Source organism: Thalassophryne amazonica, chromosome 2, assembly GCF_902500255.1.
Source record: "Thalassophryne amazonica chromosome 2, fThaAma1.1, whole genome shotgun sequence".
Lineage (NCBI taxonomy): Eukaryota > Metazoa > Chordata > Actinopteri > Batrachoidiformes > Batrachoididae > Thalassophryne > Thalassophryne amazonica.
Window position 1 is genome coordinate 12,388,083 of NC_047104.1, and position 24,350 is coordinate 12,412,432.

Here is a 24,350-nt window from a genome sequence, read left to right on the forward strand (position 1 = left end):
TTTTCTTATATAGTGCCAAATCACAACAAACAGTTGCCCCAAGGCGCTCCATATTGCAAGGCAAGGCCATACAATAATTATGAAAAACCCCAACGGTCAAAACGACCCCCTATGAGCAAGCACTTGGCCACAGTGGGAAGGAAAAACTCCCTTTTAACAGGAAGAAACCTCCAGCAGAACCAGGCTCAGGGAGGGGCAGTCTTCTGCTGAGACTGGTTGGGGCTGAGGGAGAGAACCAGGACAAAGACATGCCGAGAAGGGGGGCAGAGATCAATCACTAATGATTAAATGCAGAGTGATGCATACGGAGCAAAAAGAGAAAGAAACAGTGCATCATGGGAACCCCCCCACAGTCTACGTCTAAAGCAACATAACCAAGGGATGGTCCAGGGTCACCCGATCCAGCCCTAACTATAAGCCTTAGAGAAAAGGAAAGTTTTAAGCCTAATCTTAAAAGTAGAGAGGGTATCTGTCTCCCTGATCTGAATTGGGAGCTGGTTCCACAGGAGAGGAGCCTGAAAGCTGAAGGCTCTGCCTCCCATTCTACTCTTACAAACCCTAGGAACTACAAGTAAGCCCGCAGTCTGAGAGCGAAGCGCTCTAATGGGGTAATATGGTACTACGAGGTCCCTAAGATAAGATGGGACCTGATTATTCAAAACCTTATAAGTAAGAAGAAGAATTTTAAATTCTATTCTAGAATTAACAGGAAGCCAATGAAGAGAGGCCAACACAGGTGAGATATGCTCTCTCCTGCTAGTCCCCGTCAGTACTCTAGCTGCAGCATTCTGAACCAACTGAAGGCTTTTTAGGGAACTTTTAGGACAACCTGATAATAATGAATTACAATAGTCCAGCCTAGAGGAAATAAATGCATGAATTAGTTTTTCAGCATCACTCTGAGACAAGACCTTTCTGATTTTAGAGATATTGCGTAAATGCAAAAAGGCAGTCCTACATATTTGTTTAATATGCGCTTTGAATGACATATCCTGATCAAAAATAACTCCAAGATTTCTCACAGTATTACTAGAGATCAGGGAAATGCCATCCATAGTAACGATCTGGTACAATAACTTCAGTTTTATCTGAGTTTAAAAGCAGGAAATTAGAGGTCATCCATGTCTTTATGTCTGTAAGACAATCCTGCAGTTTAGCTAATTGGTGTGTATCCTCTGGCTTCATGGATAGATAAAGCTGGGTATCATCTGCGTAACAATGAAAATTTAAGCAATACCGTCTAATAATACTGCCCAAGGGAAGCATGTATAAAGTGAATAAAATTGGTCCTAGCACAGAACCTTGTGGAACTCCATAATTAACTTTAGTCTGTGAAGAAGATTCCCCATTTACATGAACAAACTGTAATCTATTAGACAAATATGATTCAAACCACCGCAGCGCAGTGCCTTTAATACCTATGACAGCAGGCTTAACCTGCTCAATGCACAGGAGAAATGTTTGTGGAGGAGTGGCTGAGGAGGGAAGCTTTGTTTACATGGCTGGTGCAAGTGAGACATCGAGTGGCAGGAAAAAGTAATTCTTAGTGCCTTTTAGACATAACTGACTGTTCAATTCAGAGTAATGTGTAAAACATGATGGAAAACAAAGTTAGATGCTGCCATATAGTAATATTTTTCACAGGTCAGTATGACTGAGACCAACCCACATTTTCAATGTAAGTGGCTAGTGTTTTAAATTCACTATTTAGTTTTGTTAGTTTTAAATTTTTTTCCTGTGTTTTGGGCCTTGCAGAAATGCCTCGTGTAATAATATATATAATCAAACACTTCAGTGGATTTAGATTCTGAAATATTTTGATTCAATATTAAAGTTTCCTGTCCAAAAGAAGATTTTTCGTTGCTTCATTCATCGTGCCTTTCTTAGACAATTTCACACATTTTAGTATCTGTGCAGATCTCTGTTACGTCAGCTTTTTAAGTGCAGCTTCTATCTTTGCGCGTGCAGCCTCCTGCTAGCCGTCACATTTACATGTTGATTCTCTGCACAGCACCAGATCTAAACATAACTCATGCGCCTCCTTGGACAGATTTGCGGAGCAGCCGGAAGCGAGACATGACTTCATCCCAATCCAAGTAGGCGCCCTCTAGGTGTCGCATGCCAACGTAGCTCCTCCTCCCGTGCAGCAAGCGCCAGTTGTCAAATGTCACCATGTCACCTGAAATACGACAGCGAATCAAGACGTTGGACAAGGGGTTATATTGAGAGGTTTGTGCACTCGGCAGTGTGATGAAAACATTCACTGTTTTATGTGTCTTTGTCAAAACGTACAGCACTGTGCAAAAATCAAAAAGCTTTTAAAATATGATTATGATAAAGGTGAAAATCTGAACTGCCATATGTGTTGATGCTGAGAATGTGCACTGCAGATGTTTGCTCTGAACATGCCGAAGCAGACGTATAAAGATTAAAAGGAGCCACGTTATATTTCTGTGGGTTTAGAGAAAACCTATGAGGAGGTGGCAACAGATGATTTATATTTGATGAGTAAGTATGGAGAAGTATGTGAGGGCAGTGCACTTAGGCATGACGGATGGGTTCAAGATCAGCTCTGAGCAATTTTCTTGGGATTTTTAATGAACAAGGTCAGAATGGTCTCGAACTATGATGTGGTCTGTAGGGAGCAGGTTGACATGAGCCTGGAGAGGGAGGTGTGCACTGGAGAGAAAGTGAATGAAACTCGGTGGGGGAAGACAAAATGTATGACGGCTAAAGAGGTGGAAGAACTAAAGATGGCTATTTTCCTTGGGAGTGACAAGGACAGACGGAATAAAGGAATAAAAATATAAGAAGGACAACACTGGTGGTACGTTTCGGAGACTAAAAGTGGTGAGACTGAGGCAGTCTGGGTATGAGCCGCCAAGCAGAAGGAGGCCGAAGATGAGGATTATGGGAAGAGGTGCAGGTGGATAGTTTGACAGAGGACGTGACCTGGATCTGGAGCATCTAAAACTGCATTGACAGTCCCCTCTCAAAATATTGGATCAGAAAGGACAATTCCTTTGTTTTTGTTGTTCACTGAAGACATTTGGGTTTAAGATCAAAAGATGAATATGAGACAGGAGTTCAGAATTTCAGCTTTCCTAGTATTTACATATACGAGGTCTATTAGAAAAGTATCCCACCTGTGGCCGGGGAAAAAAAACTGGCTTACCTGGAGGGTTGGAAACCTAATCACCCTTGAAGTACACTCCTTGGGACTCCACACACTTCTCCCAGCGGTGTCGCCACTGTTGGAAGCATTCCAAAAATGCCTCTTTCGGGATGGCGCGCAGCTCCGCCGTTGTTGCAGCCATGATGTCCTCCCTCGTCTCAAAACGTGTTCCTTTTAATGGTCTTTTAATTTTGGGGAACAGCCAGAAGTCGCAAGGGGCCATGTCAGGAGAGTAAGGAGCCTGTGGAACCACAGGAGTTTGGTTTTTAGACAAATAAGTCCGAATCAAGTTGGATGAATGAGCTGGCGCGTTGTCGTGGTGGAGGCGCCAATTTCCTGTGGCCCACAACTCCGGTCTCTTGCGCTGTACAGCTTCATGGAGGCGACGGAGGACATCCCTGTAATACTCCTTCGTTATTGTTTGACCCTGTGGTGCGTACTCGTGGTGTACCACACCACAGGAGTAAAAAAAAAAAAACAGTCAGCATCACCTTAACGTTGCTGCGCACTTGGCGCGCCTTCTTCGGTCATGGAGACGTGGAATGCTTCCATTGTGACGACTGGAATTTTGTTTCTGGGTCATACCCGTACACCCAGGACTCATCCCCGGTGACAATGGTGTCCATAAAGCTGGGATCAGTGTGAATGGAGTCCAGCATGTCCTGTGAGACTTCCACACGGACGTGCTTTTGCTCCGCCGTTAGCAGCCTCGGCACGAACTTCGCAGCCACACGCTTCATGCCCAGATCCTGTGTCACGATGGAATGTGCTGAAAAAGTACTAATGTCCACTTCGTCGGCAATTTCTTGGATGGTCACTCGACGGTCCCGCATCACCACATCGTTCACTTTGGAAATGATCTCGTCGTTTTGGCACGTCGATGGTCGGCCGGAGCGTGGCTCGCTCTCCACCGTTACGCGTCCGTCTTTAAACCGGTTGTACCACTCCCCGAAAGCTGTCTTTATTTTTCGGATGGTTTCCTTTTGGCTGTCGCCAAGTTTCTGGCAAAATTTGATGCAATAGTGCTGCTCCAATCTTTCCGCCATTTTCCTTGCAAGAAAAATCCGCCGAGCGCACAGACCCACTCCTCACACAATGGCTGCTCACAGGCGAATGAGGCAGCCGACAGGCGGGACAAAACTCACGCATGCGCAATAAGGTTCAAGGTTGGATGACGCAATCTCACGTGACTCAGATCCAGAAAGTTTTTTTTTAAAATAAAACGGCCGGTTACTTTTACAAAAGACCTCGTACAGTAGTGTTCAGAATAATAATAGTGGTATGTGACTAAAAAGATTAATCCAGGTTTTGAGTATATTTCTTATTGTTACATGGGAAACAAGGTACCAGTAGATTCTCATAAATCCAACAAGACCAAGCATTCATAATATGCACACTCTTAAGGCTATGAAATTGGGCTATTAGTAAAAAAAAAAAAAAGTAGAAAAGGGGGTGTTCACAATAATAGTAGCATCTGCTGTTGATGCTACAAACTCAAAACTATTATGTTTAAACTGCTTTTTTAGCAATCCTGTGAATCACTAAACTAGTATTTATTTGTATAACCACAGTTTTTCATGATTTCTTCACATCTGCGAGGCATTAATTTTGTTGGTTTGGAACCAAGATTTTGCTCATTTACTAGTGTGCTTGGGGTCATTGTCTTGTTGAAACACCCATTTCAAGGGCATGTCCTCTTCAGCATAAGGCAACATGACCTCTTCAAGTATTCTGACATATCCAAACTGATCCATGATACCTGGTATGTGATATATAGGCCCAACACCATAGTAGGAGAAACATGTCCATATCATGATGCTTGCACCACCATGCTTCACTGTCTTCACTGTGAACTGTGGCTTGAATTCAGATTTGGGGGTCATCTCACAAACTGTCTGCAGCCCTTGAACCCAAAAAGAACAATTTTACTCTCATCAGTCCACAAAATATTCCTCCATTTCTCTTTAGGCCAGTTGATGTGTTCTTTGGCAAATTGTAACCTCTTCTGCACGTCTTTTATTTAACAGAGGAACTTTGCGGGGGATTCTTGCAAATAAATTAGCTTCACACAGGTGTCTTCTGTCACAGCACTTACAGGTAACTCCAGACTGTCTTTGATCATCCGGGAGCTGATCAATGGGTGAGCCTTTGCCATTCTGGTTATTCTTCTATCCATTTTGATGGTTTTCCGTTTTCTTCCATGCGTCTCTGGTTTTTTTTTTTGTCCATTTTAAAGCATTGGAGATCATTGTAGATGAACAGCCTATAATTTTTTGCACCTGCGTATGTTTTCCCCTCTCCAATCAACTTTTTAATCAAACTACACTGTTCTTCTGAACAATGTCTTGAATGTCCCATTTTCCTCAGACTTTCAAAGAGAAAAGCATGTTCAACAGGTGCTGGCTTCATCCTTAAATAGGGGACACCTGATTCACACCTGTTTGTTCCACAAAATTGACGAACTCACTGACTGAATGCCACACTACTGTTATTGTGAACACCCCCTTTTCTACATTTTTACTAATAGCCCAATTTCATAGCCTTAAGAGTGTGCATATCATGAATGCTTGGTCTTGTTGGATTTGTGAGAATCTACTGAATCTACTGGTACCTTGTTTCCCATGTAACAATAAGAAATATACTCAAAACCTGGATTAATCTTTTTAGTCACATAGCACTACTATTATTCTGAACACTACTGTACGAACTGAAAATGTTCATTAATTTAATCCAGGTTTTCAATCAGTAACCACGTTAGTCAACCAACAGATGTGGGAGACACCATAACCTCCTTGCTGAAGGTAATATTTCCACCTGCATTCTAAGTTGGATAGCCCATCGATAAAATCCTGGAACCGCCCCTGTCTGCACCGCCTCCTCCAGCACCATCCTTTCTTGTTCTATTATTCTATTATTCTGAACACTACTGTACCACCCTTTCTTTGAACCCACCCATTTTTCAACTGAGCAAATCTATTGGAACATGTCACTAGTGGGTGTTTCTTGTTGCTCAGGTCAAACATTGAATAACTGCATGACTGGAGTAGGTTTTAGCCTTGGGTTTAGAAAGACTGCATTTCTTGTTAAAGAGGATATGCCAACATGAAGACCAGAGAGCTGTCTCTGGGACAAAAGCAGGAACATTGATCAGAGCCATTGGACAAACACTCAGCATAGCTGGCACAACAATTTGGAATGTCCTGAAAAAACAAGGAAACTACTGGCATACTGAGCAACAGACAACCAACAGGTCGGCCAAGGAAACCAACAGCAGTTGATGATACAAATATTGTGAAAGAAAGCTGTGAAGAGAACCCCCAAAACATCAGGAAGTGACATTACCAACAACCTCCACAGTGCAGGAGTGAAGGTATCCCAATCCACTGTACGAAGACTCTTGAGAGCAGAAATATAGAGGCCAAACCACAAGATGCAAACCACTCATTAGCAGTGACCATCAGAAGGCCGGATAAGAATTTGCAAAGTAGTACGGATATGAACCACAAACCTTTTGGAACACAACGTCACACTGAAATCATAACAATTTAGATTTAGGTTGTAGTTACTAGAAGCGTCCCAGCGTGCGCTTCAATGAGCTGAGGCACACATTAATTCCAAAGTTTACACAAGTGTGATGTCGTGTTATGACTCGTTTTTAAGTGCTAACTGTTCTTTTTGATGCAGTCACGATAAAAGAAGCAGCTGTGAGAAGGTTTTGTGCACCTGCGGCAGTTAGTCATAAACACAGCCTGTTAAAAACGCTGATAAGTGTTGTATATAACTGAAAAATCTAATAAAAATATATATGTGTCATCACATAGACATTAAATATCCATTAAGCGGCAATGAACAGCTGGCATACGGGTTAAAACAGCGTAACAGCCGTTTTAACCTGCATGTCGGTTATTTTATTTTATTTTTTTATTAAGGGATTATTCAACATTAATTCTCTTTCAAAAATTTCTTATAGAGATTGAGAGTTTTATGACATTTGAGAAAGTCTACAAGCTTAATACTGATTATATATTGTTCAAATTCAGCCAGAAGTCCATCTAAATTGGAGGTTAACAGCTGATGTGCACACACAGGATTATTTCACACTTTCTGTAAATATTAGAAACTTAATTTCACTTCTCAAATATCAGTGTGTTTGTCTGCTATATCATATATTTAACTGAAATTTCTGATCCAGACAACCAATATTTATAAAGGAAAATCATGAAAATTATCAGTGGTGACCAAACTTTTGCATACTGTACAACTGTATCTGCGTGTCCAGGCATGTCCGCAGCAGTAAACCAGCAGCTGACAAACAGCAGCATCGTGACACTTTAAGTTCCAAAAAAAGAGTTTTGGGGTCAAGTGTGTCGTCTCCTCTTTAAATCCGAGCCACTGCTTTCAAAGAAGAGCTCCGAAGCTTCGTTATCGGACAGAACCGCATTCATTTTGCTCTATCTGTCTCTGTCTGGGATGTTTCTTTTTTGCACTTAACTACATTACACGCAGAGAAATGCCGAGAATTGCCGAGTGAGATGTTTTCTGGAAATGCACCCATTTCCTCGCTTCAGGAGAGGAATAAAAAACATCAGAAACCACTAATTATGAGCGCATGTGCTCAGGGAGATTTATAATCATGAGTACTCTGATGTTGTGTTGCTAACTGGGACGTAAAAACACATGCAACATGTCCTTGAAGAACGGATGAGACCAAGATTAAGAAGGAAAGGATCTGAAGCAATCAAGCTCATCTGTGAAGCACGGTGGAGGTAATGTCATGGCTGGGGCTTACATGGCTGCTTCTCAAACAGGCTCATTAACATTTATTGATGATGGTAGAAGCAGCAGAATGAATTCAGAAGTGTGCAGAAACATTCTGTCTGCCAATTTACAGAGAAATGCATCCAAACTAATCGAGAGGAAGCATGACAATGACCCCAAAAACAAAATGAAGGATTTCGTCAGTGTCAGGCGATGCACAGACAGAGGCTGGACACAAATGCAGCCTCACAAGCAGGACGTACAAGTAAAAGGATGGTCTTTAATACAGGCAAGGGTTTGGTATACAGGAAGGCAGTCTGCGGAGCAAAGGTACCAGGCAGGGGCGAGACAGAGGACGTGGTCGTAAACAAGCAGGGTCAGTACACAAGTAAACTGGGTTATCAGAGCTGAGACTAAAGGCAGAATCCGGTAAACAGAGCAGAGTCAAAACACGGTGTGGCAAAAACAGGACGGAGACAGAGTGCAAGTGATAACAACCAAAACGCGAGCAATGAGGGAGTGAACAGACGCAGTTTAAATAAGGAAGACGGTGACAGGAAAACAAGACACACGTGAGGATGAAGGATCTGGAAAGGGGGCGTGGCTGACAGATGAATAGGTGCAAGAGAGTGAGGGAAGAAAAAAATGCAATGCAGACAGAACCAAGAGAACTAAGTGACTGGAAAATGAACAGTGGAAAAAGTAAAGACAATAATTTATGTATGTGAATTAATTAATGTAATTAATTAATTAATGTGAGCAAAACAAAAGGGGGGAAAACTAGGAAACAATGTGACTAATCTAAAAAGCAGGAAACTAGGAGATCAATAATAATACTCAGAACTGACACTGAATAAAGAATAAAAATAAACGCAATAACTGATAATCAGAAGACAACACAAGATAACTAACAGAGAATGAAATAAATCACAAGCAGAACATAATCAGATACGAAACACTGAAGATAAATAATAACTAAAACCAAAGAATACATAAATACAACTGAAGATAGCCAAGACATATATGACTAATAAAAGGTAACCAAGAAGGGAACTAGTGACTACAACAAATGGAAAGAAAAGCAATAAAAGACTGAACTGAAAATGCAATACAGAGAACAAAGAATACAATCAAGAACCAAAACCAGGGACCACAGAATAATGCATAAACTAAACTAGAATGAACATAATCAAGTGGCCAAAATAAAACAACTATAAAGTCAAGACCAGAGCAAATGGAAGGAAAAGAAAAGGGGAGGAATTAGACTGGAACCCAAACAGGAAGAAAGCATGACAGTCGGGAGAAAAGTGGAAGGTTTTAGATTGGCCAAGTCAATCACCTGACCTTAACCCAAGAGAGCAGCATGCATTTCACCTCCTGCAGAGCAGACTGAAAGGAGAAACCTCAGAAAACAAGCAACTGAAAGAAGTTGCCCTTTTGTATAGCAAGCATACTGGTATAGTTTTGTTTTACGCTTTTTACTCTTTGAATTAATTTTATTCGTAAACAGAGCGTGCCGCGGCCTCAACTTTACCTAAATTCTGTTTTTTTTTTTTTAGTGAAGCTTAGGGCTAGTGGCCGACGATCACCTTAGTACTCCCTGTTTTTCTTGTTGGCAAATTATACTGTATTTCTTGTCTTTCTGATGCCTGATTCTGTTTTTTGTTTGTTTTTGTTTTGTTTTTTCTCTGTTTAAGGTGCAGCTCCATCCAGAGATGGGTGTGGTATTTGTGCTGGAGACCCTCCTGTCCTGTGCACCAACAGTATTTCCTGTATGTTTGTTTTGTGAATTGCTTTGTAATTTATGTTTGTAGCATGGCCCAAGCAGAGGGTCACCCCTTAGAGTCTGGTCTGCTTGAGGTTTCTTCCTCAGAGGGAGTTTTTCCTTACCACTGTTGCTCTGGAGGTTAGTAAGGTTAGACCTTATTTGTGTGAAGCGCTTTGAGGCAACTCTGTTGTGATTTGGTGATATATAAATGAAAATAAATTGAAAAACCTGGAATAGCACCACAAATGAAGAATGGAACATTTTGCTGATGTCCATGGGTTGCAGGTTTGATGCAGTTGTTGCAAACACGGGTCATACCACTAAATATTATCGAAATAATGAATGTTTGTGAGTGCAATGGAAAGAATATTTCATTCAGTGAAAGATGGAATGTTCCATCCAACAAGGATTATTTGTTTTATTTAAACATGTAAAATAGATCCTTGCAGTTACATTTTGGTGTGCGTCACTGTCCTCTGAGGTGAAGAAACTCCAAACTGTCCAACATGAACTTTAAATAGCAATCTAATCCAAAATTGTTTGTGTATAGACAGCTGTCTGCTTTCTTCAGTCCAGCAAAAAATCGCGACAAAAATTTGTTGAGCTCTTCATCCGACCATAGTTTTACTTCCTAAAGATGTCCCAGCGAATACTGCAAATGCCTTCAGACAGCTTATGCTGCACAAATAAAACTGCCATGGCATAATTACATAACTCATGCATATTACCTCGTACTGGATTCTTTGTGTGTGTGTGTGCGCGCGTGTTTGAAGAATGCGCACGTCAATAAGCTCGTTAAAATCGTTGTCACCAAAGCAAACCCACCGTGATTGTTTTTAAACTGAGCGCCATTGCCGTGTCAAGGTGGTTGTGGTGTGCAGTGGTGCAAAATTTATGGAACCAAAACTGCACTGTAATTGAAGTAAAATGGCAAATAGGATGAATGATCCATATCACGTGACATACAAACCACCAATCAAATAACGAGGATTTACTTAGGCATTATATAATAAATGTTATTTACTTTATTATTTGTTCCTTTACTTTTGCTCACCTAAAAATGTTGTGGTGTAATATGAAAGGTGGTATGTCCTAAGTTGTTAAACCCTCTGGGTCCAGGATAAACTGGCCATTTTTTGACTACTCTGGTTTTACCTTCATAATTTACTTTTAAAAAACTTTAACACAATGAAGCCAAATTTGCACAAAAACATAAAAGTGGAAGTTTTTTTTTTTTTTTTTTTTTTTTACTGTGAAGACCATAATCATGTTTTCCAAACCGTTTTTATAATTTAGAATGCAAATATAAATTGTACATGTCAAAAAAAATATGTACAAATGGAGTAGGTTATATACAACTATTTACATTAAAATGCAGGAAATGCTTTAGGCATTTTTTTGTACAACTATTTACAAAAATAGAACATGCCACACAAATTATTTGTGTCACTCAACAAATAATTCCTGTCCAACACAAGACAGAGTGGACACAGTCCTGACTCACAGGAGGAGTGTCACTCCTTCTGTTGTCCACCTGGAGTCAGTGTTGGCATTTTAGTCTGGTGGCTTTTTGGTTAGTTCAGTGGTGTCCAAAGACATTCCAGAAAGGGCAAAGAGGGTGCAGATTTTCTTTGCAAAGGCTGACACAACCAGGTGGTTTCACTGATGAACTCATCCCATCTGCTTAAAGTGATGTTAATCAGTGAAATCACCTGGTGGAGTCAGCGGTTGTAAAGAAAACCTGTATCCCCTTGGCCCTTTCTGGAATGTCTTTGGACACCACTGGGTTATATCTCCTCAGCAACAAACCTACATAGGGTCTGCGATTTTGATTGGTTTAGGTTCTGCCTTTTTCCACCAATGATAAAGGGGAAGTTGTGAGTTTTTCTTTTTTAAATGCTCCAGCCAGAGAGGAGAAAAAAGGAAGACAAACTCCAGTTCGTGTGCATGCTGCATGAAACTCTGCTTCACAACCAAAAACGTGGGCTGTGATTATTTTTGATTGGTTTAGGTTGTGCATTTTCCACTAATGATGAAGGGAAAGTCATGTTTATTTCCCCTTGTAATTGCCCTGGCCAGAGGGGAGAAAAAAGGAAGACAAACACCTGTTTTGTGTGCAAGCTGCACAAAACACGCTCCACACATTGCCATAATATTCAGGAAAAAAGCATAGCAAAATTATTAGTCACGATTTAAGTTTTACTGGGCTTATCAACAAAATTTAGAAACTGGTATATCGTTTGAAGTCCACACTTTCACCACACATTCAAACAGAGACTTGGAGTGTGGTGGATTTGATGGGATGACCGCTTAATTTGGTCATGTGACTTTGACGCATCTCTGCGTCAGACGACTCCAGAGGGTTAACTAGATAGATGTAAATACCAGGAAATAAAAGCTGAAATTCTGAACTCTTGTCTCATATTCATCTTTTAATCTTAAACCCAAATGTCTTCAGTGAACAACAAAAACCAAAGGAACTGGTCTTCAGAATGAGTGAACATGTCAGCCGTCACTAGACTCGGTCCTAATTATTAACCAGGTTTTAATGTGATGGTTGTTAAAACTAAATAAATAAAATAAAAGAAGGATGTTGTACGTCCTTTAAAGACCCTGAGTTTAATTTGATTTTTCATCTGCAGGGAAAATGTAAACCTGCAAAAGTGTTTTTTTGTGTTTCTTAGCATGATGGAACCACATCACATTTGTCAATTCAGGACAGTTGATTTGTTTATCATTAGGTTCAAATGTGTTGCCAGCTGACAGATGGCTGTGAAAATCAATCAGACTTCTTCATCTGATGGGACATTTGGGCTGAAAGTAGAATTTTATGTCTTTTGATCCATAAAACGAGACTCTGAACCTCTGCATCTCACCCTGACCTCTGATGACCTTCTGCGGGTACACTGACGGGTCTCGTTGGACTTACGATCGTGCATACTGACCTGGTTCCATCTTGTAGGTGACCAGGTTCTCGGGCCGGTTCATCAGGTTCTCGTAGGCCTTCAGCGCTCGGTAGAAGGGCTGAACCTGATGCAGGGGCAGGTCCAGCACCGAGTCTCTGGTGGCGTTATTGCAGCTTATCCTCCAAATCTTACCGTCAGGACCGACGCTGCTCAGGGGAACACAACAGATGATGTGTCCATCAGGATTTTTAAACAAAATTTTTCCACACTGCAAACTGACGGAATGTCGTAATCAACAAAATACTTATATATGAAGCAGTTAGAAGTAAAATTGGAGAGAGAAAAGAAGAGGAAAAAGGAAAGCAAGGTCACTTAAAAAGAAAAAAAAATTATACTTGTACAGTATACGAGGGCTGTCAATAAAGTAACGGTCCTTTTTATTTTTTTCAAAAACTATATGGATTTCATTCATATGTTTTTACGTCAGACATGCTTGAACCCTCGTGCGCATGCGTGAGTTTTTCCACGCCTGTCGGTGACGTCATTCGCCTGTGAGCACTCCTTGTGGGAGGAGTCGTCCAGCCCCTCGTCGGAATTCCTTTGTCTGAGAAGTTGCTGAGAGACTGGCGCGTTGTTTGATCAAAATTTTTTCTAAACCTGTGAGACACATCGAAGTGGACACGGTTCGAAAAATTAAGCTGGTTTTCAGTGAAAATTTTAACAGCTGATGAGAGATTTTGAGGTGATTCTGTCGCTTTAAGGACTTTTCACGGTGCGAGACGTCGCGCTGCGCTCTCAGGCAGCGTCATCAGCCTGTTCAAGCTGAAAACCTCCACATTTCAGGCTCTATTGATCCAGGACGTCGTGAGAGAACAGAGAAGTTTCAGAAGAAGTCGGTTTCAGCATTTTATCCGGATATTCCACTGTTAAAGGAGATTTTTTTAATGAAAGACGTGCGGACGGATCCGCGCGTCGGGACGCAGCCGACGCGGTGCGGCGGCACAGGAAAAACACCTCCGTGTTGATAACCATTTGTAAAATCCAGGCGGCTTTTGATGGCTTTCAGTGGAGTGAGTATATGAGAAATTGTTTAACAGGCAGGACATGTTCCAACTTGTCCTTAAGGCTTTCAACAGAGGTGTTTTTCCTGTGGCGGAGCGTCGCGGCGGCTGCGTCCCGACGCGCGGACCCGTCCGCACGTCTTTCATTAAAAAAATCTCCTTTAACAGTGGAATATCCGGATAAAATGCTGAAACCGACTTCTTCTGAAACTTCTCTGTTCTCTCACGACGTCCTGGATCAATAGAGCCTGAAATGTGGAGGTTTTCAGCTTGAAACAGGCTGATGACGCCGCCTGAGAGCGCTGAGCGACGTCTCGCACGGTGAAAAGTCCTTAAAGCGACAGAATCACCTCAAAATCTCTCATCAGCCGTTAAAATTTTCACTGAAAACCAGCTTAATTTTTCGAACCGTGTCCACTTCGATGTGTCTCACAGGTTTAGAAAAAATTTTGATCAAACAAAGCGCCAGTCTCTCAGCAACTTCTCAGACAAAGGAATTCCGACGAGGGGCTGGACGACTCCTCCCACAAGGAGTGCTCACAGGCGAATGACGTCACCGACAGGCGTGGAAAAACTCACGCATGCGCACGAGGGTTCAAGCATGTCTGACGTAAAAACATATGAATGAAATCCATATAGTTTTTGAAAAAAATAAAAAGGACCGTAACTTTATTGACAGCCCTCGTATATGCATAGTAGGACCAGCAGATGGCAGTGCAACTTTTACCTTTAAAACGTAATTTTAGTCCTTTAAAACAGCAGTGTCCATGTAAACGTTAGAAAATAAAGAAATAAAATTAAAAATAACATTTACAATAATTACTGCTGAATAAACAGTTAAGAGACATTATGGTCACATGTGATGTAGGTGATCGTTTATAATCCACATTTTTATGTTAAAAAAAGGAAAAGCTGAGCTCAACTTCAGACCCAAGTGACTTTGAAAAGTCAGAAAAGTAATTCCAGCTCTGAGGACTTTTACTACAAATGAAACACACACACTCACAAATACACACAAAAACAGGCTTTCAACTGTAAAAATTTGGGAAAAGGCCAGTGAAAGTCATTTCACCACAGTGTTTTAAAAACTGATTTATTGTTTTATGGAATTTGAATAAGTTGATCAGTTAAACTTTGCAACAATAAAGGGAGTAATAAGCATTAACTAAGAGTGAACGAAGAGTTAACTGTGATTAAAAATCATTTATTCTTGATGTTCGCTATCTTTATAAATGATGAAACATGTAAATTAATACCTCAGTTATAACAAACGCATTACAAAGCACCATTAACTCACTATTAGTTAATGCTAATTAATGCACAAACTGTTAATATTCCCTTATTGTGACATGTTACCAAATCATACATTCAGCATTTTTTTTTTTTACAAAAATAATATGAATATAAATATAATAATAGCATTAAAGCTGCGAAAACATGTGCACAGTGTCCTGGAAAACCCGTGAGGGAAGCCACCAAGACTCCAATTGGACAGACTGTGCACGCTGAGCTTTTTAATTTTTATTTGCCATCATAAAACAAAGATACACAAAAGCCTATCAGGGTGTAAGTATGTTTGGCTTCTTCTTAAAAAAAAAACAAAATTATGGTAGGTACACTTCCTGGCACAAGTCTACTTGGAGAACAGTGCACAGATGGTCTAGAACCAACAACTTTCTGCAGTGGAAGCAAATGCACCAACTGCTTGTATAAGCTGTAATGTCCGGTTAGGACTGGTTGACAGACTCGTCTTTGCCGGTCGTGCTCACCTGATGACGGTTTTCTTGGACTGCACCATGAAGTCGCAGTAGTCCATCCCCTTGTCGGTGAAGTCCACCTGGAGCGTGCTGAGGGTGTGGAAGGCCTCGGGGTCTTCTCTCTTCAGCAGCTCGGCCATGTGGAAGCCATCCACCATCTCGCTCTCGCCTCCCTCCTGCGCTTGGTTAATGCAGTGCAGAACCTGCAGCTACGACACGTCGCACAAAAGGCGCTTTTACAATGACGAAGACGCCAGTGCCGAGATGAATGCAAACCGATTGTTGGGGCAGGATTTGCTCACTCCGGGTGTGTAGTGCAGCGCCGGGTAGTCGGTGTGCAGGCTGAGCCGACCTGTGGTGTAGGCCACGTTGTTAGCCAGGTATTTGTCCTTGACTTGGAACGTGTGTCTGCAGAAAAGACGCAAACTATGTTCATTTTCATTCAAATGAATGACCTCAGTGTAAGAAACCGAGCTGGACAACAATGTGAACTGTTCGCGCACTGCCTTTGAACGGCACCAAATTCTTCCAACAAACCAGGAAAAATAACCATTGCCAAGTAATTGAACAGGTGTTGGACTTAATTTCCATCATTCATTAAGAAATACAAATAGTACAGTAAAACCGAGTGACAGCAAAGTGACAAGTGAGGGAAGCCACCAAGACACTCAGACAATCTTGAAGGCGTTACAAGCTTCTGTGACTGTGATTGGAGATACTGAATTATGCAGCTTTTTGTCTGTTGTATCACCAGTTGTACAACTTCATGGTGGAAGAGATAAATTTCAGCTACTTTGCCAGAAGGCACATGGGAGACTTGAGTGTAGATCAGATCTGTTGCCTTGTGTGAATCTCCTCTGTGAAATAGAGGAGATTCACAATGTACAGTTTCTCTCATCACAGCCACGGAGGCCCCAAACTCCTTCAGAGCTGCTGTGGGTGTCGTGGTGGCTTCCCTTACTCACCTCCTTCTTGCACAGTCACTCAGTTTTTGAGCACTGCCTACTCCTACGCACAGTGTCATACTTTGACCTCCACCACTATGAGCTAATCTGCTGGCAGTGAGCCGCTTTTCCGGCCTGGACCCGAGTTCTGACTGGAGTGCAGCAGGCAATTCCTGCAGCTTTAAATAAGATGGAATGCTTTTTAGTTGTTACTCCTCGTCTCTGTCCTCACGTAATCAGTGCGGCAGTAAGTCAAAGTGATGAACCGTGGCGTGCTGAAGGAGCCAGCAGACGCTGCCTCAGCTTCTCCACGGAATCAACATGAATCAAAGCTGCAGAATGTCATTTCTGCATCTGCTCTTGCTGAATCCCTGCAGATGCACAAAAAAGAAGCTCTTTTTACATTTAATTAAATTTTTTTTTTTTACTCTCCTCTGGGCTGCGCTCCAGCCGAAATACGATCGGCGGAAAATTCACCATTGTTAAGATTTAGCGAGGATTTATTGTGTTATTTCAGAGCGGTGTGGCGGAGGGTGACGTGTGGATGTGGTGGCGTCTTACCCGTAGTACGTCAGCCGGAGGTAGCCAATCCTCTCCGCGAGTCGGGCCACTTGGCCTGGTTCTGCAGGAGCATTTTTCAGGTAGACGATGCCCATGCGACGCAGGTCCAAGATCCAGTCCAGTGCCGCTTTATCGCTGTGGAGGACTTCGTGGAAGTCAGCCTTGGGAATATCCAGCTTGGAATCCCAATAATAACGATCTGAGAAAGACGTGGAAACATTTGAGTCTCAGCAACGCACCAGTGTTCTGCTTTTCCACCCGACAGCGGATCCTGTTTGACGCTCAGCAGCAACAGAACCTTTACTGGCGTTCAGTGTTGGAGAACATCCAGTTTTCTACACTCCATCAATCATTCTTTCATGGAGTTGGTTTTTGCCATCATTGGGAGTGTTTAGGGATCTCCCACCTGGATCTACGTGGTGATTTAATACAGGTTTTACCAGGGCTACCTTCCCGATGCAACTCCAGCAACATGACGCGCTTCGTATGATATGATATGAAAAGTTAAATGTGATAGTTCGTGCACACTTCTACCAAATTCCACTCGCATGCACAACACGCGTCCGATCTGCTGCAGCCAGGTGAGACGTGGGCGTGTCCTTGGGCTTCCAGATCCCAGAACTTTCTTGCTTTGAGGCAACAGTGTTAATCACTAAGGCACTGTGCCGCCAGCCGAGGTCTTTGGAGATACTGACATCTTTGTAAGACTTGGATGCTTCACCTAAAGTGAACCCTGGGTGTCTTTGATACCAGGTCTCTTGGGAGGATTCTTGGATACTGATGGAATAACTTTGTATCAAACGAGTGGTTACGTGGAGAGACTCAGATGTGGAGTACCATATCCATTTTAATTTTTTTAACCCAAAGTGCATTCGGTCTAAACCAGAACTGACCTTTTTTTTAATTAAAAAAAACAAAAACAAACAGTTTGATGGTTGTGTTTTGCGTGTTGGCGGAGGGATACTCTTTAACAAGGCCTCCTCTCGTCTGACACTCATCGCTCACATTCATTTGGAGCTGAAGATCTCAGTGAGGAAACACAGCATGTCTCCACCAGACAGACAGACAGACAGTTGTGGAAAAATCCTCCCACTGTTCTCCACCCAGCTGGCTCAGCTCCTTTTTCCATGCCGACGCTCTCCACCAACTTCCACAGGAACAGCTGCTAAGTGCATTTGTGGGAGCTGCAGAAAGAGGAGGAGCAGGAGGAGGAGGAGGGTTTGCAGAGGAGATTGTGTACCTGCCTGTTGTTTCTCTTTTTTTTTTTTAGTTTTTGCCCGTTTTTAAATACACTCAACAAAAATATAAACACAACACTTTTGGTTTTGCTCCCATTTTGTATGAGATGAACTCAAAGATCTAAAACTTTTTCCACATACACAATATCACCATTTCCCTCAAATATTGTTCACAAACCAGTCTAAATCTGTGATAGTGAGCACTTCTCCTTTGCTGAGATAATCCATCCCACCTCACAGGTGTGCCATATCAAGATACTGATTAGACACCATGATTAGTGCACAGGTGTGCCTTAGACTGCCCACAATAAAAGGCCACTCTGAAAGGTGCAGTTTTATCACACAGCACAATGCCACAGATGTCGCAAGATTTGAGGGAGCGTACAGTTGGCATGCTGACAGCAGGAATGTCAACCAGAGCTGTTGCTCGTGTATTGAATGTTCATTTCTCTACCATAAGCCGTCTCCAAAGGCGTTTCAGAGAATTTGGCAGTACATCCAACCAGCCTCACAACCGCAGATCACGTGTAACCACAACAGCCCAGGACCTCCACATCCAGCATGTTCACCTCCAAGATCGTCTGAGACCAGCCACTCGGACAGCTGCTGAAACAATCGGTTTGCATAACCAAAGAATTTCTGCACAAACTGTCAGAAACCGTCTCAGGGAAGCTCATCTGCATGCTCGTCGTCCTCATTGGGGTCTCAACCTGACTCCAGTTCGTCGTCGTAACCGACTTGAGTGGGCAAATGCTCACATTCGCTGGCATTTGGCAAGTTGGAGAGGTGTTCTCTTCACGGATGAATCCCGGTTCACACTGTCCAGGGCAGATGGCAGACAGCGTGTGTGGCGTCGTGTGGATGAGCGGATTTCTGATGTCAATGTTGTGGATCGAGTGGCCCATGGTGGCGGTGGGGTTATGCTTTGGGCAGGCGTCTGTTATGGATGAAGAACACAGGTGCATTTTATTGATGGCATTTTGAATGCACAGAGATACCGTGACGAGATCCTGAGGCCCATTGTTGTGCCATACATCCAAGAACATCACCTCATGTTGCAGCAGGATAATGCACGGCCCCATGTTGCAAGGATCTGTACACAATTCTTGGAAGCTGAAAATGTCCCAGTTCTTGCATGGCCGGCATACTCACCGGACATGTCACCCATTGAGCATGTTTGGGATGCTCTGGACCGGCGTATACGACAGCGTGTACCAGTTCCTGCCAATATCCAGCAACTTCGCACAGCCATTGAAGAGGAGTGGACCAACATTCCACAGGCCACAATTGACAACCTGATCAACTCTATGCGAAGGAGATGTGTTGCACTGCATGAGGCAAATGGTGGTCACACCAGATACTGACTAGTATCCCCCCCCAATAAAACAAAACTGCACCTTTCAGTGTGGCCTTTTATTGTGGACAGTCTAAGGCACACCTGTGCACTAATCATGGTGTCTAATCAGCATCTTGGTATGGCACACCTGTGAGGTGGGATGGATTATCTCAGCAAAGGAGAAGTGCTCACTCACAGATTTAGACTGGTTTGTGAACAATATTTGAGGGAAATGGTGATATTGTGTATGTGGAAAAAGTTTTAGATCTTTGAGTTCATCTCATACAAAATGGGAGCAAAACCAAAAGTGTTGCGTTTATATTTTTGTTGAGTGTAAATCTCTGAACTGCTGTTTGATGCAGATCATGAGAGTGGAAGGAGCCAAACAAGCGGCGCGGTCAGGCTGAACTTTACATGTCATTTATCAACGCTGAGGGAAAGAAATGCATTTTGCAGCGTTGCTCACAAACACAGCGATCAGCATGCTTTGCGCTGCTTCTCCCTGCAGGCCGTTGCCACAAACAATCAGCTTCTGGCGGCAGAGTTCACGAGGTCAGTGACCCCCCCCCGCTGGTTCAAACCTGCTGAGAACGAGGGGAAGAAAAACAAAGGCTGAGGCTGAGAAAGTGGGGTAAAGGTCACGCGCCTGGTCAAACTGGACCTGGGCGCCTCTCCGTACCGGCGCCGAACTGTTTCGTGACGTAACTCCGTGCCAGAGATAAGAAGTCCGTGTGAATAACCATGCTGCCACTTCTTCATATGTGTGTTTTTAAACAACTGAAATGTAGACAATGAGTTTGTCAGCTCAAAGAAAATGAGGAGGACATTTGGCTGAACAGTTTAGGTTTAGTTTGTGTTTAATTTCAAACTGTATTATCAGATTACATTGCAAACGCGTGCTCGATCGCGTGCTCTGCTCACTGCTGCACGCCTTCACGCGAGAGTCAGCTAACACGCTTAAGGAAGAAACCACAAAGGAGAAGTGTGGCACACACTATGTGAAACTAACTAATGAATGGATGGAACGTGTGGCTTGGGATAATAGCAATATTTTTCATCGGCAAACTCAAAACACTGCAATTATGGAACTTTTCAAAAATGCTGCAACGCTCATATTTGGGAACACTGTTCTGGAGTTCGTATGAGGAAAACGTTGCGTGCGATATAAACAGGGTTTCATTCTGTCGCCAAATGTTTCAAAGCAAAAGCTGAATGAAAAAAGTTATGAATCATTTCAGTTAAACTATTAAACTTGGACTAAATATAAAGTTTAATGAACTGCTGTTTGTGAAGTTTGTTGTTTATGGTCTATTCTATGTTTTGTGTCCATCATATTCAGAAGTGAAGCACTGTGTCAGAGGCGGGGCTTATTGCCGTAAGACTCCAAGGAACGACAGACCGAGAACAGCTAAAGGTGCCTTGACACTTGCATGCATTTAACTCCGCACTGCTGTGCAATTCGTCATGCCAATGCAATCCGCTGTGTCCCGCTGGATGCTGCATTATGTAAAATAATTATTTCATAGCAGATTAATCATTTGCTCTCAGAACTTGACTGAAGAAACCACCTTTAACTGCTTCCAGAATCACAGAGGAAATTTCTACAGCTGCAGCTTTCTCTTTCTCTCTCTCATGCGCTTCATTACATGAAGAACGCATTTGGAATCCTCTCAAAGGTACTTATTTGTAATATTTATATTGTAATGGCTTGGTAAAACAGCTGCATTTTCATTCCTTCTTCCCTATATTTATATTTTTATTCATTCTTATGAGCTGTGCTGCACTGGCACTCAGTGGTTTTGAATTATTTGCACAATGTTCACGTGAAGTTCATATCATGTCAGATTTTGAACATTTCAAAATTTTCTTTGTGCACTTGCACAAAGCCATGCACAGTTTACAATGGTTTACAAGGAGTTTACTCTCGGACACAGCAGATTGCATACCAGTGCACAGATCAGACTCGTGCAAGTGTCAAGGCACCTTAAGATTCGATTACAATGAAATGAATGGGACAAAAATAATGCAGTGAAGCAGTGTAGTAGCACTGCTTCACCTGGGGTGAGGGTGGTGCTGTTTCACACACTGTACTGTATAATCACCTTCATAAAAGAAGTCTCGGATGGGATTCCAGATCCGTAACACCTCACTCCTGAAACACAATGCACTTCACGTGTTGTTGGACATGTGGAGCACATGTACAGGAGTTTTACTCAGTCTGTCCACATCATTTGTCTTTATTCCACATGTGCATATGTGTGTGTGCATTTTTTCCTCATGGCTCATTTGGCTGATCAAACACAGCACACTTTGTGTCATTGATTAAATGATATAAACACGAAAAACACACCAGGTTTGGTTATAATCTACATCCCGTGAGTCAGAGCTCTGTAGCTGCAGAGTTCAGACAACGGACAGGAGTCATGTGACTGTTTACATGTGTATGACTTTGCTTACTATAGCAACCGGTGTGGATTAGATGGCAGATGTGGACTGCAGCACGGACAGAGAAATCGGATCTGGTCACTTGCTTTTTATAATGTGGACAGCCAATCAGAGAGCTCAGATTTGAATCAGATATGCAGAAAATCCAATTTGAACTTGTGGTTTGAACAAAGCCGCACATCAGAGGCAGGAAAACTGCCACATTTCTCTGTTTCAGGAAGGAAAGAAAGCAGGTCGACACAGGCTCACAGCGTCACACGCTCTAATTGGTGTGGAACATTCAACACACTCATTCTCAGGAGATACTTGCATCATGTTGGGTATTTTTTGTATCCTCACAGCCAATCAGAAACTCTCCGTCCTGCATAGTTTCCAGCTGTGGTTAACAGAGAGACCATGTCACAAAGAGAAAAAGGCTTTGAGGTTTTAAACGTGGGGGATTGTGCTTGAATCCGCTCCCCCCCATCGCGGTCTTCTGCAGTGGCTTTTCCACATGAGGAAACCCGAAGCAGTGACTCCTGTGGTTCCTGGGCAAATCCTCGCCCCACCACTGGCTTTGTTTGGAGTCAGTGACGTTTTATTGCACCACTCAGCGGACCGTCTGGAACTCACAGCGGGCGCTGTGCAGCTGGTTCAACAAAAAATAAAACTTAAAAAATTTTTTTTACGTCAATTTAAAGCAGTACTTCACAAAACCAGATTTAATTTTTCTCCCCTCATAGTAATTAGTGGATCAGTTTTGGTTAATGATCTGGTGCACAGGTGCGACCATAAACTGGCAGAATGATTAAGGTTAGCGCTCTCAAAGAGTCGTTAGTGTTCATTTGTTCCTCCGTACTTAAATCAGATTAGCCCAACTGCTTCCCACTACTAATGAACATTTAAACAACAAAAATCACAGTTTTTGGTACTTCTTTATCATCAGATGACAGAGCGCTTTGTCTGCTGGTTAAAAAGCTGTGTGTGTTCAAGTATCCTTGAGCAAAACACCGAAGTCCAAGTTGTTTTTGGCCCAAAGCCCAGACAGGGTTCACGCCAGCAGTAAAACCTTGAACCGAAACCACAAAAGAAGTGGGAACAGACCAAAGATCCACCAAGCAGGTTACAGTTAGCAGAATGAAACCATTTTCACAAAACCTGTTAAAAAAAAAAAAAAGTCTTGGCGAGGCCTGGAACAAAAACTCAAGCATTTCTAGCAGATCATGATAAATTTTAACGATGCCCAACACTCTGAGTGCTCTTCCAACTGATATTTGTTGAGAAATCGAAAGAGCCTTAGTAGTGCAGCAGATACCAGAATATTTCAGAGGAATCATTCAAACTATGATACAACCCCAATTCCACTGAAATTGGGACATTGTGTGAAATGTAAATAAAAACAAAATACGATTTTCAAATCAATCAATCAATTCAATCAATTTTTTTTTTTATATAGCGCCAAATCACAACAAACAGTTGCCCCAAGGCGCTTTATATTGTAAGGCAAGGCCATACAATAATGATGTAAAACCCCAACGGTCAAAACGACCCCCTGTGAGCAAGCACTTGGCTACAGTGGGAAGGAAAAACTCCCTTTTAACAGGAAGAAACCTCCAGCAGAACCAGGCTCAGGGAGGGGCAGTCTTCTGCTGGGACTGGTTGGGGCTGAGGGAGAGAACCAGGAAAAAGACATGCTGTGGAGGGGAGCAGAGATCGATCACTAATGATTAAATGCAGAGTGGTGCATACAGAGCAAAAAGAGAAAGAAACAGTGCATCATGGGAACCCCCCAGCAGTCTACGTCTATAGCAGCATAACTAAGGGATGGTTCAGGGTCACCTGATCCAGCCCTAACTATAAGCTTTAGCAAAAAGGAAAGTTTTAAGCCTAATCTTAAAAGTAGAGAGGGTGTCTGTCTCTCTGATCTGAATTGGGAGCTGGTTCCACAGGAGAGGAGCCTGAAAGCTGAAGGCTCTGCCTCCCATTCTACTCTTACAAACCCTAGGAACTACAAGTAAGCCTGCAGTCTGAGAGCGAAGCGCTCTATTGGGGTGATATGGTACTACGAGGTCCCTAAGATAAGATGGGACCTGATTATTCAAAACCTTATAAGTAAGAAGAAGAATTTTAAATTCTATTCTAGAATTAACAGGAAGCCAATGAAGAGAGGCCAATATGGGTGAGATATGCTCTCTCCTTCTAGTCCCCGTCAGCACTCTAGCTGCAGCATTTTGAATTATTTAATGTTCAAACTGATACACTTTATTGTTTTTGTGCAAATATCTGCTCATTTTGAAATGGATGCCTGCAACACATTTCAAAAAAGCTGGGACAGTGGCAACAAAAGAAAGGGAAAGTTGATGAATGCTCAAAGAACACCTGTTTGGAACATTCCACAGGTGAACAGGTTAACTGGAAACAT

The 24,350-nt window shown here is 42.4% G+C and overlaps 1 protein-coding gene across 1 annotated transcript in view; it reads right to left on the reverse strand.

Annotated features, from left to right (window-relative positions):
• Positions 1 to 1,946: 1,946 nt before the first annotated feature.
• Positions 1,947 to 24,350, reverse strand: part of bbox1 (butyrobetaine (gamma), 2-oxoglutarate dioxygenase (gamma-butyrobetaine hydroxylase) 1) — a 94,410-nt gene continuing 72,006 nt past the window's right edge. The window contains exons 4-8 of the mRNA XM_034183679.1: positions 16,931 to 17,129; positions 15,728 to 15,833; positions 15,438 to 15,634; positions 12,647 to 12,813; positions 1,947 to 2,179 (exon numbers count right to left, since the gene is read on the reverse strand). Of these exons, the coding sequence (XP_034039570.1) occupies positions 2,031 to 2,179; positions 12,647 to 12,813; positions 15,438 to 15,634; positions 15,728 to 15,833; positions 16,931 to 17,129 (818 nt within the window). The 3' untranslated portion in view covers positions 1,947 to 2,030. The remainder of the gene's footprint in view (positions 2,180 to 12,646; positions 12,814 to 15,437; positions 15,635 to 15,727; positions 15,834 to 16,930; positions 17,130 to 24,350) is intronic.